The sequence below is a fragment of the Schistocerca cancellata genome, chromosome 12 (genome assembly GCF_023864275.1).
Source record: "Schistocerca cancellata isolate TAMUIC-IGC-003103 chromosome 12, iqSchCanc2.1, whole genome shotgun sequence".
Lineage (NCBI taxonomy): Eukaryota > Metazoa > Arthropoda > Insecta > Orthoptera > Acrididae > Schistocerca > Schistocerca cancellata.
Genome location: NC_064637.1, coordinates 86,513,572 through 86,527,159, shown reverse-complemented (window position 1 = coordinate 86,527,159; position 13,588 = coordinate 86,513,572). Strand labels below are relative to the sequence as shown.

General features: G+C 45.6%; 1 protein-coding gene across 1 annotated transcript in view; it reads right to left on the bottom strand.

The window, feature by feature from the left end:
• Window positions 1-2,509: 2,509 nt before the first annotated feature.
• Window positions 2,510-13,588, bottom strand: part of LOC126109477 (homeobox protein abdominal-A homolog) — a gene marked incomplete at its 3' end in the record, with an annotated part of 390,791 nt that continues 379,712 nt past the window's right edge. The window contains exon 5 of the mRNA XM_049914504.1: window positions 2,510-2,847. Coding sequence (XP_049770461.1) covers window positions 2,510-2,847 — 338 coding nt within the window. The remainder of the gene's footprint in view (window positions 2,848-13,588) is intronic.

The following is a 13,588-nucleotide window of genomic DNA, read 5'->3' as shown; positions in this document are numbered from 1 at the left end:
AAATACACTGTCACGTAAGCATATGCCCAATAAAATAGACTTGGATCCATTTTACTCTACGGCTTTGACACTTTCACTCAATCACACAAATACATACACACTCACGAAAATTACGGATTCATTGTCTCTCAAGAATATGTAAGAGCAAAGTATTCTTTAGTCCAGTACTTATTCTTTCGTATTAAACTACTTAAATCTACCCTGACACAAAGTTACGTATATAATGTACTAGTTAAGTATTGAATTGCTTTATCCAAGATCGGTTGTGTTCGAAATACGGCATTTATAGAGACAAGTCATGATGAGCCACGTATCCGGCATGGGAGGGGCTTCCAATGTATGGGGAACGTTTTACGTTGGGCAATTCCCGACACGGCTGTCCTGTTTCTTCCATGAAGCATTTAAGGGTGTGTTCTGCGAAGATGGTCATTGTCGTGAAATTGGCAAAAATTATAAGCACGAGAGGAAATAAAGAAAGTGATGCTGTGTGCTGGGGCTGAACTTGAAATTATTTTCGGTGGTGCTAAAAATTACGTTTGGTAATAAAAGTTCTCTAGAACCATTTAGAAAAACAAATTACCGGTTATGTCTGGTTCGTTGACACAGTGCACATGACTCAACAAACAATTTCTACAACCAACAAAGAAGGTGTTAACAGAAGTTGTTGATTACAGCAGATACTCCATAATTAACATACACTGTGAAATATGGTAACAACACGTGGTTTCTGAACATTTGTGCTATATATCAAAGAAATTCAACTGGGGGCAAAACCTTAACGGAACTATAACAAAGCAATTACCGATTTTAAGCAAGCAATTGATAATAACAGACGCGGTGTGCCATAGAAGGTTCTTATGTCAGCATTAACCAATTAAATATCAAACTTTCCTAGGAGTAAACCAGAAAAACAACCTTTGTTGATGCGAAACTTAACAGATTAGACACTGTACATAAAATGATGTCCAAACAGAACTAGTTACTCTGAAAACACGTGTTAAAATACATCAGATAAGAATTAAATAAAAATAAAATATATCGAAAAAAGAACACATTTTCGAATCTATGACACTCTTTCTCATAGAGACAGTGCGCTTCCGCTTAAGACATGAAAGAGAAGGTTTCCACAACTGAAGAGAAATCATATACCGGAACGGTATTCACACATTCCATTTATTGTCTTCATACTCCTCTTTTGAAAATTCAGTCTCTCCTGTTTGGTGATTATTCCTGCTTCAAAGGCTGCAGAGGAGGAGTCAGAAGACAGCGATGTTCAGGTTCGTCCTCTCTTCATGTTGTGGTTTCAGTGTCTCTCTCTAGATGTCTGTTGTTTACTGAGCTTTTTTTGTTATATCACAGTCACATTACGTTACGATTTACGGTTAAAGTACTTGGAAATGATGCCTGGCGAGGGAGGTCTTCACAACGAAAAATGCTTCACCCAGAAAGTTCAGTGGGGAAGTCTCACCTGGCTACAACAATGCAGAACTTGGCAATCGTGTAAAAGCGAGAACGTCGATGCTGTCTTAAACTGGGAAGAGTTCTAAAATATTGTTCCAGTCACATTCTCTTTACCATAAATGTAGAACGTTAGGCAATAAATACTAAGCACTTATCAAGAAGAGTACTATTGCAACGTACCCTATATCTACACAAAAAAACTGTAAGTACTTGGCACTACAGTGCAACCAGACATTGCTTCCTAGAGACAATGTCCTTCCAAGAGACAATGTCAGTGAGCCGCTACTTTGAAGTAATTCCGCCCAAAAGTAATGTTGTTCTCTTTCTCTCCCATCACACACACGTTTCACGAATGCTGACCAACGGTGAGTTTCCACGAGTCGAAGAGGACGGTGATCAGCTGATGAGAATCGTCAAGCGATGTAGAAGCTCAGGAGGCTGTGGAATGTTGCTGGGGTATCGATTTCCTCTAATTCCTGCAGAGTCAAGTTGAGAAAATTCATCGATTCTGGTGCATAAAATCTCAACTACCAAATTTCATTGCTCGTTTCTTAGAGGCACGACCCTCAGTGATATGTCCTCCCCTTCGTTCGTCTGCAGCTAGCAGACTTGAGTCACAATCTCGTCGAGTTGTGCTAGTCGCGTCTTTCACCTCGATTCCTGATCATCGAACTGGCGAGGGTTCCTCTCGACTCCGGAGTTGAGTTCTCTCTTGGAAGGCCTCAGGACCTTACTGGCACCACTGCTTCCGTAGTAGCGTTATCCGGCGGGCGGATACGGGGTCCCTCTGGAACCTGCCGTGGCCAGAGCGGCGGCCCTACTGGAAGTAGGGGAACCCGGTCCAGGCTGGAGCTGGAGGCGTGGCCGTGGGCAGCAGCTCGTCCAGCGGCAGGTCGCAGAGTGGCTCCGGCATCTAGGTGGGCACCTTGGCCACCGCCTTGAGCAGGTCCGCGCCCGGAGGGGCCTTCTCCAGCCCCAGCTTGTGCTGGTCGTGCAGATGGTGGCTGATGGTGTGGTGCTGCTGCGGCGGCTGCTGCGGCGGCGCCTGCTGCTGCTGTTGCTGCTGCTGCTGCTGTTGCTGCTGCTGCTGTTGCTGTTGCTGCTCCAGCTTCTTCTCCTGCTGCTGCTTCAGGCGGTCCTGCTCCTCGCGCTCGCGGCGCGCCTGCTCGTTGATCTCCTTGACCGCGCGCAGCTCTTTCTTGAGCTTCATGCGGCGGTTCTGGAACCAGATCTTGATCTGGCGCTCCGTAAGGCAGAGCGCGTGGGCGATTTCGATCCGCCGGCGTCGCGTCAGGTAGTGGTTAAAGTGGAATTCTTTCTCCAGCTCCAGCGTCTGGAAGCGCGTGTAGGTCTGCCGGCCGCGTCGTCGTGGGCAGCCGTTGGGCCCTGCAACAGAAAAGCCCAAAAGGGACACTGTGTTACGCAGTTCGTCACGACACATGTACACAATACACGTTCCAACAGCCATAATAAAAATATCTAATAATGGTTACTCCATCGCAGTCTACATTAACCATTCTGTAAAGAAAGGAGATCCAAGTTCAATGCTATGTCAACAACAGGGTATCTCTCAGTACCTGGTATGACGACGATCTTCGTCTCAATTGTCTTCAAGAAAAATTGAACCAGGCAGTACAGTTGAGTGCACTAGAGTCGCTTTTAGGCGGAGGGGCTGAATGAGGTGCCGCTATTTGTAAGACATTGCATGCTTATACTGGAGAATGATGTTACAAAGGCCGACACAGCTAATTAAATCATTTAAGGTAAGTGTACTGATTCCTTTCAGAACACCACAGTCGATATCCTTCTCCAGCCACCCACAATCAGTGTCCATAATGATTCATAGTCGTGAGTCGTTAAAGGTTGAGATCCCTCTCTTCTTTTGGGTGGACTTCAGCTGTTCGTCCTGCCATTCAAATTTAGACTTACTGGGAAATCACCTTAGGCCAATATCGTAATGGTTCCTTCGAAAAGCTGACAGCTATCCCTTCGCTATCCTTCACAATCCTAGCCCGTCCCCAATGACTCATCGTCGTCCTGAAGCTAAACTCAGATTTCTCCTCCTTTTTGGAGGCGTCAAATCCTCATCAAGCCTCACAAATTGAGGCATCCCGCGTCTCCCATTAACCACTTAAAGCCTTATCGGAACTGCTCCTTTCGAAAGGAGGCGGCTGAATGCCTTCACCTTGCTTCCACCTTCCGAGCCTGTGCCCCATCTCCAATTGACTCCTTATTAAACCAACACTAAAACCCACTGGTCCTTTCTTCGCAGACCGCATCGATAAGGCTGAGTAAGTTGCTATGGTGCTTAACATGCTGGAATCGTATGCAGCTGGGCAGAGTTCCTGTAACTGTCCAAATTCACAGGTTTGAGTTTCACACAGTCTCCAAAACTGACTTCGGATGAGTTCTGAGATGACTCTTTTGATATCTTGGTCAGTAGAATAGACCGCAAACAAATTTCTGGTACTTTAGTTGGTCGAACACAAGAGAAGGTCGCTGGGCAGTGACACTTAACTGTCGTGGGCAGAACCCGTTACCACGTTAGAGGTACTTCACCCCATGAGCCGATTCTCTGCAAATACACCTGATAAGTATATTTATGGCCCTTCAGTCTCGTTAGGATGCGGACTTTACTTTTTGTTTGTGTGTTTTATGGACTTGGAATTTTAGATTTCTCTTTATCATTCTGTTAACTCGGATTTCTATTCTAATAATTTGGGTAATGTCCCAGACACAGAGGTATACTTCTCATCTGCGTTCGAAATGGAAAACGCTCTAACCGCCTAAGTCAGGAGAATGAAAACAAAAGTACATCATAGTAAAAAATAATGAGACAAATTAGTAAATAAATGCTGTATCAAGAGCATTCAAAGTGCCATACAGGAAAAGCGTTTGGGAATACTAGTAAGGGCCAAAAACAAAGATTTTCTACCACGTCCCATACATACTGAGACACAATGTTTTATTTGTGGCAATGTAAGTACAGAAATAGAGCAGTAAGTTTTTAACCGGTAGTAATGAAGACAGCCGGCCGAAGTTGCCGTGCGGTTCTAGGCGCTGCAGTCTGGAGCCGTGAGACCGCTACGGTCTCAGGTTCGAATCCTGCCTCGGGCATGGATGTGTGTGATGTCCTTCGGTTAGTTAGGTTTAACTAGTTCTAAGTGCTAGGGGACTAATGACCTCAGAAGTTGAGTCCCATAGTGCTCAGAGCCACAGTAATGAAGACAACAAAAACCATTTCTCACATATTTTAAATTTTGGAACTGCAGAGGTAAGTATTACTTGGCTCAAAGACCGTGCACCATCTACTAATTCATATCTGAAACACTTTCTCCGTGATTCGGCACCTGTATCAAGTGTGTAGATATACAACAGAGTACCGAGAATATAACAGTACTGAAAACGCGTTTTGTGAAAAAGTCGTACTTAGAACGTTTTCAATTTCCATTCTTCTTTGATTCAATTAAAGTTCTGGCAATGCTTTTAATCTTTTCTTTGAATGTAACTACATGACAGATACATGTAACCATAACCTAATCCTATGTCATCTTCTTCGCCTCTCCCAGCCTGTCAACAGTGCAGTCTAACTTATAAAAACAGTTTTGGGACATGTGACACTACAATGATGAAACTTCGTCCAAAGGAGAACTCTTAAACTGTCGCAAAAGTCATTTAAGAATTTTACGAACAGAAACCAAAAGAAAATTAATCAATGAAAAAGACCGCCTAGGTGACCACTTTATCTCTCTTTAAATTAATGATGACCAAAGCAATATTACTAGCGGGTCATGGTCAGTTCTACTGCTGAAAGATGCAATTTGAGTGACAAACCGCACCTTGCAGCACTAAATTAGATAATTGTCTGTTAATCAGACCGAAATCAGCCATCATTAATAAAAAAAATAGTGGACCAGATCGTGTTTTTCATTAATTATACCAACGAAAACTAAGGTTTCCTGAGAAATGCCATCACTTTCAATAGAAACTCAAGGGTATTCTAAATGGGGATTAGCGACAGTGGACTTATTTATTGATGTCACCCTTTAGTAATCACACAGATGGCGCTGCATTTCTGGGTAACAACTAAAAACCTAATAAGCATATTTTTTAGATCTCTTTCATTGCGTGTTGCGAAATGTTTCTTACAAGCCTGATGACGAAATGTTTGTCTATGTTTGTTGCCAGATACCACTGTGGACTGGAAGTTGGTGACATTCGAGACCAGCACAAGGTCTGCTTCGAGACAGCGGATCATCCAGGAGTGTGAAGCTGGGAGAACACGGTAAAGTAAGCCTGCTGGTGTAGAATCTAAGTTATTTGAACATAAAAGCAACGGCTCGATAAGATATCTACATCCACCCACTTAGAATTCCTGTGGCTTCACTCCGTTGTTAAATAGAATGGGCACACATTCCTTACAATGGCCCAAGGGTATTATTTTCTCTTACCCCTGCGACACCAGTGATGCTGAACTTAGCTTACGTGATGCTTCTCCCCTCCACAGATTACTCTGATCCAGACAATATAAAAATATTATTTGTATCGTACGAGGGATATTTCAGAACTAACGAAGATTACTTTCCTCCTCTAATTAGAGACCTCTACCGAATGCAATTTGGAATCAGTTAGCTAATCGTCATTCGGAAGCTTCAATTATTTTGAAGTGCTCAGTTTCGTATCGCTATTTGACGTGTTCTGCGACTTACGTTTAATATTTTCTGCGTCCTGAGAAAGCTTTTAATTTGGTCACCTTTTCATTCTAGGGGACAGCAAAATGTTGCAAGAGGGAAGCTGCCGTGAGTAATAAGGGCGCAAAACGGTTCACATTTTGTTTTTGTTCGAAAACTGCCCGAAACTCACTCACTGCTATGGAACAACCACGGAAAGTAACCCCGCCATCCCTCCAAAAACGGAATTCTTGTAAGATTCGCACGCAAAAAATTATTGGTTCCCTCGTCATATGTACGAAAACAGGAGGTACAACATCTATATCCGCATCCAGCCTGTACATCCATACTGTGCAAACCGCAGTGAAGTACATGGCAGAGGGTATTGCGCTTTGCACCAGCTATTAGGGCTTCTTTCCGTTCCATTCACGTATGGACCGCGAGAAGAATGATTGCTCGTACGCATCTGTGCTCTGTAATTGGTATAATCTTGTCTTCGCGATCCCCACTGCAGCGGTACATAGGTAGTTGCAGTCATCAAAGTTGATCCAAGGAACTTTATAACTAGGCTTTCAGGGATAGTTTGATAGCTTTTGTCTATTTTTTCAGTGCTGACAGTTCAATTTCTTTAACATCGCCGTGACACTAGTCCACGGATCAAACAAACTTGACAACATTCGCCTCTCCTGCTCTGTACACGTTCATTATCTCCAGTTGTTTCTATTTGGTACGGGTCCCATACACTTGGGCAATATTCTAGAATTGGTCGCAGGAGCGTCTTATAAAACTGATCCCTGTTGTAAACTGACTGCATTTCCTTAGTATTTTCCTAACATTCTATCACCTCAGTGACACTCTAATGACCACTGTGTCGACAGAACGTTAACTTATGACCTTCCTTGTGTCAGGGTAAAAACAGTTTCGCAGAAAATGTAAGTTTTTGATTATGTTTCAAGTAGTACCTTCAAATTTAGGTCGTACCTTTATTATCAAGTGATTTTATCTAACAATGGCAATAACGTATATTGCATTAATCGATTTTTTAAATAATTAACTGTGGCACAATGAGTTTCCACCCCGTGGTTCATCATCATGACGCTGTATAAGTGTTTTACAGCTTGCAGAACTTGTTCATTAGGTAACCATATCCGCCTTCTCCGGTTCGAATCCGGTGCATGACCGTCCACTGACATCTGGGGAGATCGAATCGCCGTATCCGCATTGAAGGGTTCTCAACTGACGTTTGCGGACCACTGTTGAATGTACGCGCTGGGTTTTCCGTAAGTGAGAGACAGAGAAAGAGGAATGCAGATGGTTGTTTGTTCTGTGACTCGACGGTTTCCTTCATCTCAAGCGTTAGCTTTCTGCTTGTGCAATAAGAGGGACATTTGAAAAGTCCGTTCGAAGTCCGAGAGATGGCACCACCGGCTCATATCGAGGTCGTGTTTAGTTAGCAGCATCTTTGGAAAGAACGCACACCAAGTTTCAGTCATATTGGTCTATTTCTTTGTGTTTGGCAAGGAAGTCAAATGATTGCCAAAAAATGGAAGAAAAAGAATTTTATGTGGTGATCAAACATTACTTTATGAAAGGCAAAACGCCTCAGAAGACTAAAGAGAAGCATGATACATATTACGGCAACTGTACCTTCGGTTAGTACAGTTTACAAGTGGTTTCAAAAATTTCGGAGTGGCCATATGGGCACAAGTGATGCTGAACGTTCTGGACGCACTATGGAGATTACGACTCCAGAAATCACGGATAAAATTCATGATATGGTCATGGATGACAGAAGAGTTAAGGTGCGTGAGACTGCTAGTGCTGTGGGCATCTCGAATGAATGGGTACATATTGTTTTCCATAAACATTTGGACATGAGAAAGCTATCCGCAAGATGTGTACCGCGATGCTCACGCGTGACCAAAAACGGAATCGTGTGAAATGTTGCAAGGATTGTTTGCAGCTGTTCAGGAAGAATCCGCAGGACTTCAAGCGCCGTTTCGTCTCTGTGGATGAAACATGGATACATAACTATACTCCTGAGACCAAACAACAATCTAAACAATGGGTTACCAAGGAAGAATGTGCACCAAAACAAGCGAAGACCATTTTTTCGGCTGGAAAGGTTATGGCGACTGTCTTTTGGGGATTCGCAAGGGATAATCCTCATCGACTATCTGGAAAAGGGTAAAACTATTACAGGTGCATATTTTTCATCGTTATAGGACCGTTTTAAAATCGAGCTGCAAGAAAAACGCCGGCGGTTGGACCGCAAAAAAGTCCTTTTCCATAAGGACAATGCACCAGCACACTCCTCAGCAGTTGTGGTCACAAAATTAATGGAAATAGGGTTCCAACTCGTTTCACATCCCCCCTATTCTCAGGACTTGGCTCCCTCGGACTACTATTTGTTCCCCAATTTGAATAAATGGCTGATGGGACAAAGATTATATTCAAGGAGAATGTGATGGCAGCAACTAATAGCTATTTTGCAGACTTGGACAATTCCTATTATTCGGAAGGGATCAACAATCAGAACAGCGTTGGACGAAGTGTATAAGGAGACTATGTCGAAAAATAAAAAAGGTTTACCCCAAACACTTACGTAGTTTTTATTTTTGCACGGACTTTCCAAACGCCCCTCGTATGCTGATGAATGAGCAATTAAGGATTCTTCTGAATGAGCTGTCAGACCTTCAGCAGAGATTCTTATCTTCTGGAGGTGGGATATTGCTGAGAACAGGAAGCCATAGCGTGCTTGTACACCGAACACATTTCGTAATTATTCGCCTTGCCTTACTGAATTGCACATCTGTCTTCTTTGTGTGAGCACTATCGATCTATGTCGAACAGGTACAGAGTATGATAGAGCTAAGATCGTGGTTCGTAAAGCATGAGCTCTCCAAGAAACAGTTGGAGGATGGCGTCCCAAAATCACACTGGCCACAGTGATTTTTGATAGTGGATAGGATGGTACGTTTTGCTCCAAGAAGCTGTGACGTAAGTCACAGTTTTACAAATCTCAATATTAAACTCTTTACGCAAATGACATGGGCCGTACTGTGCACGTTGCACGTATACTCCTCCTGATGGTAACGTCCTGCTGATTAGTCCCCGCCTGGAGTTCCGAAAGCGGGGCTGTTTTACCTAAGGAATATTTTATCCAACAGGATGCCATCATCATTTAACCACATAGTACAGCTGCAAGTTCTCCAGAAAAGTAACGACTGTAGTTTGCCATTGCTTTCGACAGTTCACAGTTCCAGCCTAGCAAAGCGAAGATGACTCATGTTACAAGGCCGTATTAGTCAATCATCCCTGGAACTACCGGAAACGTTTCTGCCCGTCTCCAAGAACCTCACGTTTATTTTCTGGTTTGTCCAAAGATAACTCTCCGTTGTGATTACGCCTACGGTACGGCTGTCTGTATCGTTGAGGAGCGCATGAGGCAGTCAGTCTTGAGTTTAGACTACCGAGGTGCCGTACCGCTTGCGTCCGCAGCTCGTGGTCGTGCGGTAGCGTTCTCGCTTCCCACGCCCGGGTTCCCGGGTTCGATTCCCGGCGGGGTCAGGGATTTTCTCTGCCTCGTGATGACTGTGTGTTGTGTGATGTCCTTAGGTTAGTTAGGTTTAAGTAGTTCTAAGTTCTAGGGGACTGATGACCATAGATGTTAAGTCCCATAGTGCTCAGAGCCCGTACCGCTTGCTTCGACAAAATGTTTACATGACAGTCATTTCCAGGTTTTGTCTCTAACGTCACATACGACCTAATGTCATCAAACTGGGAATGGAACCCGGCACTTACACGTTAGTGGCCGGCAATGGTCACTTGAGAATTCCTTTTTTAAACATAGTCGGCTTGACTTAAGAGACGTCTGTTGTTTGCCTGCGCTCACGCAGGTACAAATACGAGGGAGGGCTGCCCTGGACCACCGCGAGGGCCCGGAAGAGTTAGAAAGTTCGGCGCTGCGACGCGAGACAAAGGCACGCCGGCTCTTTTGTGCGGCCAGGCGTCGCCTCCCGTAAATCTGCGTGGCGCAACCCCTCTCGCCTCACGTGGTGTCGCACCCCTTTGTGTCCCACGGAAGAATGCGGCAGGGACGGGCTGGACTTTCTACTCTTTTTCTCGCGCAGGTCAGACCGGCGGGGTGCGGGTGACGCTTTCCCTGCTGAGGTATTCTCACTCCTTTGCGAGCGCTCCGCGAAAAAAGGAACAAATACTTTTTTTGCCTTGAAACTCCTCCTCGGTGAGCTCTTCGAATGGGAAGTGCTGGAGCCTAACGGACAGTGTAAATATATCTCCCCTCAGCTGTGTATAGTGTTTTCACGCGTATGGGCTATAGATCTGGAGGCTCTACAGGTTCATATTCTAGCACTTAGCTTGGTTATCAGGCCGTGTAGTACCGGGAAGTACCATAAGAGCATCGAAATCGACAGGACATATGCAAAGATGGAACCAATATAACCTGTTGAAAAAAAAAACCGTAACACCAAAAAACAATTAACGATAACGAAATTTCGGGAATATACACTCCTGGAAATGGAAAAAAGAACACATTGACACCGGTGTGTCAGACCCACCATACTTGCTCCGGACACTGCGAGAGGGCTGTACAAGCAATGATCACACGCACGGCACAGCGGACACACCAGGAACCGCGGTGTTGGCCGTCGAATGGCGCTAGCTGCGCAGCATTTGTGCACCGCCGCCGTCAGTGTCAGCCAGTTTGCCGTGGCATACGGAGCTCCATCGCAGTCTTTAACACTGGTAGCATGCCGCTACAACGTGGACGTGAACCATATGTGCAGTTGACGGACTTTGAGCGAGGACGTATAGTGGGCATGCGGGAGGCCGGGTGGACGTACCGCCGAATTGCTCAACACGTGGGGCGTGAGGTCTCCACAGTACATCGATGTTGTCGCCAGTGGTCGGCGGAAGGTGCACGTGCCCGTCGACCTGGGACCGGACCGCAGCGACGCACGGATGCACGCCAAGACCGTAGGATCCTACGCAGTGCCGTAGGGGACCGCACCGCCACTTCCCAGCAAATTAGGGACACTGTTGCCCCTGGGGTATCGGCGAGGACCATTCGCAACCGTCTCCATGAAGCTGGGCTACGGTCCCGCACACCGTTAGGCCGTCTTCCGCTCACGCCCCAACATCGTGCAGCCCGCCTCCAGTGGTGTCGCGACAGGCGTGAATGGAGGGACGAATGGAGACGTGTCGTCTTCAGCAATGAGAGTCGCTTCTGCCTTGGTGCCAATTATGGTCGTATGCGTGTTTGGCGCCGTGTAGGTGAGCGCCACAATCAGGACTGCATACGACCGAGGCACACAGGGCCAACACCCGGCATCATGGTGTGGGGAGCGATCTCCTACACTGGCCGTACACCACTGGTGATCGTCGAGGGGACACTGAATAGTGCACGGTACATCCAAACCGTCATCGAACCCATCGTTCTACCATTCCTAGACCGGCAAGGGAACTTGCTGTTCCAACAGGACAATGCACGTCCGCATGTATCCCGTGCCACCCAACGTGCTCTAGAAGGTGTAAGTCAACTACCCTGGCCAGCAAGATCTCCGGATCTGTCCCCCATTGAGCATGTTTGGGACTGGATGGAGCGTCGTCTCACGCGGTCTGCACGTCCAGCACGAACGCTGGTCCAACTGAGGCGCCAGGTGGAAATGGCATGGCAAGCCGTTCCACAGGACTACATCCAGCATCTCTACGATCGTCTCCATGGGAGAATAGCAGCCTGCATTGCTGCGAAAGGTGGATATACACTGTACTAGTGCCGACATTGTGCATGTTCTGTTGCCTGTGTCTATGTGCCTGTGGTTCTGTCAGTGTGATCATGTGATGTATCTGACCCCAGGAATGTGTCAATAAAGTTTCCCCTTCCTGGGACAATGAATTCACGGTGTTCTTATTTCAATTTCCAGGAGTGTATTTGTCTGGATAACATATTTAAGTGATTAACATTGCAAGTTCATAGGTTAACGTAAGCGCGAGGTAAGCCATTAGAAATGTGAAATGATTATGTTGCACAGGTGTCGGATGTCACTTTGTGGGACGGAGTTCCATTCCTGTTGCACTCGGTCGGTCAATACAAGGACAGCTGGTTAGTTACTTTGGGGGAGGGAACCAAACAGCGAGGTCATCGGTCCCATCGGATTATGGAAGGATGGGGAGAGAAGTCGGCCGTGCCCTTTCAAAGTCCCATCCCGGCATTTGCCCGAAGCGATTTAGGACAATCACGGGAAACCTAAATCAGCATGGCCGGACGCGGGTTTGAACCGTCGTTCTCCCAGATGCGAGTCCTGTGTGCTGAGCAGTGGGCCACCTCGCTCGATCAGAGACTGTTAATGCTGTTAGCGGATGACGCTGGAGTTGGAGACAGATCTGGTGATCGAGCAGGCCATGGAACACTGTAGAGCGTCTTGGGTTACGACATCCACGACTGGTGTGATGTATGGTAGCCGGCTATAAATGTAGAAAAATATAAGTTAATGCGAATGAGTAGGAAGAACCAACCCATAATATTGGAGCAGGATTATTAGTGTCCTGCTTGATACAGTTACATCGGTTAAATAAGTTGACCCAACATTGCAAATGGATACGAAACGTAAGGAGCATCTGAGAGTTGTGTTAGGGATGACGTACGATCGACTTCGATTTAGTGGGAGAATTTTGGGTACGTGTGCTTCGTGTTTAAAGCAGACCCCATGTAGAACCCTCGTACGACCTATTCGTGAGTACTGCTCGAGTGTTTTGGATTCGCACTTGGCCGGCTTAAAGAAAGACATCGAAGGAATTCAGGGGCTGGATACTAGGTTTGTTATCGGTAAGTTTGAAGAAAACGCAAGAAGTGTTACGGAGATGCTTCGGGAACTCAAATGGGAATCCCTGGAGGGAAGGCGACATTCTTTCCGAGGAACGCTACTGAGAAAGTATGGAGAACCGGCATCTGAAGTTGACTGCAGAACGATTCTACTGCCGCTAACATGCATTTCCCGTTATAGCCACGAAAATGAAATTCGAGCAATTGGGGCTCATGTGGAGTTATATGGAGATTAGTTTTTTCCTCTCTCTCTCTCTCTCTCTCTCTCTCTCTATCTATCTATCTCTATGTCTATCTCTCTATTTGTGAATGAAAGAAAAAAGGAAACGAATAGTTGTGGTACAGGCTACCCTCCGCCATGCACCGATGCACCGTACGGTAGTTTGCGGAGTATGCACAGGCTGACAATTACTGAACTATATGAAAGAAAGCATAAACTAGTTACGAACTACGGCATGCATATACTTCATTCACCTTGTAAACGGCACTACCGATATTCAGATTTAGATTCGATAAGCTGAGGGAATTAGATTAGGAAATGAGACACTTAAAGTAGTAAAGGAGTTTTGCTATTTGGGGAGCAAAATAACTGATGATGGTCGAAGTAGAGAGG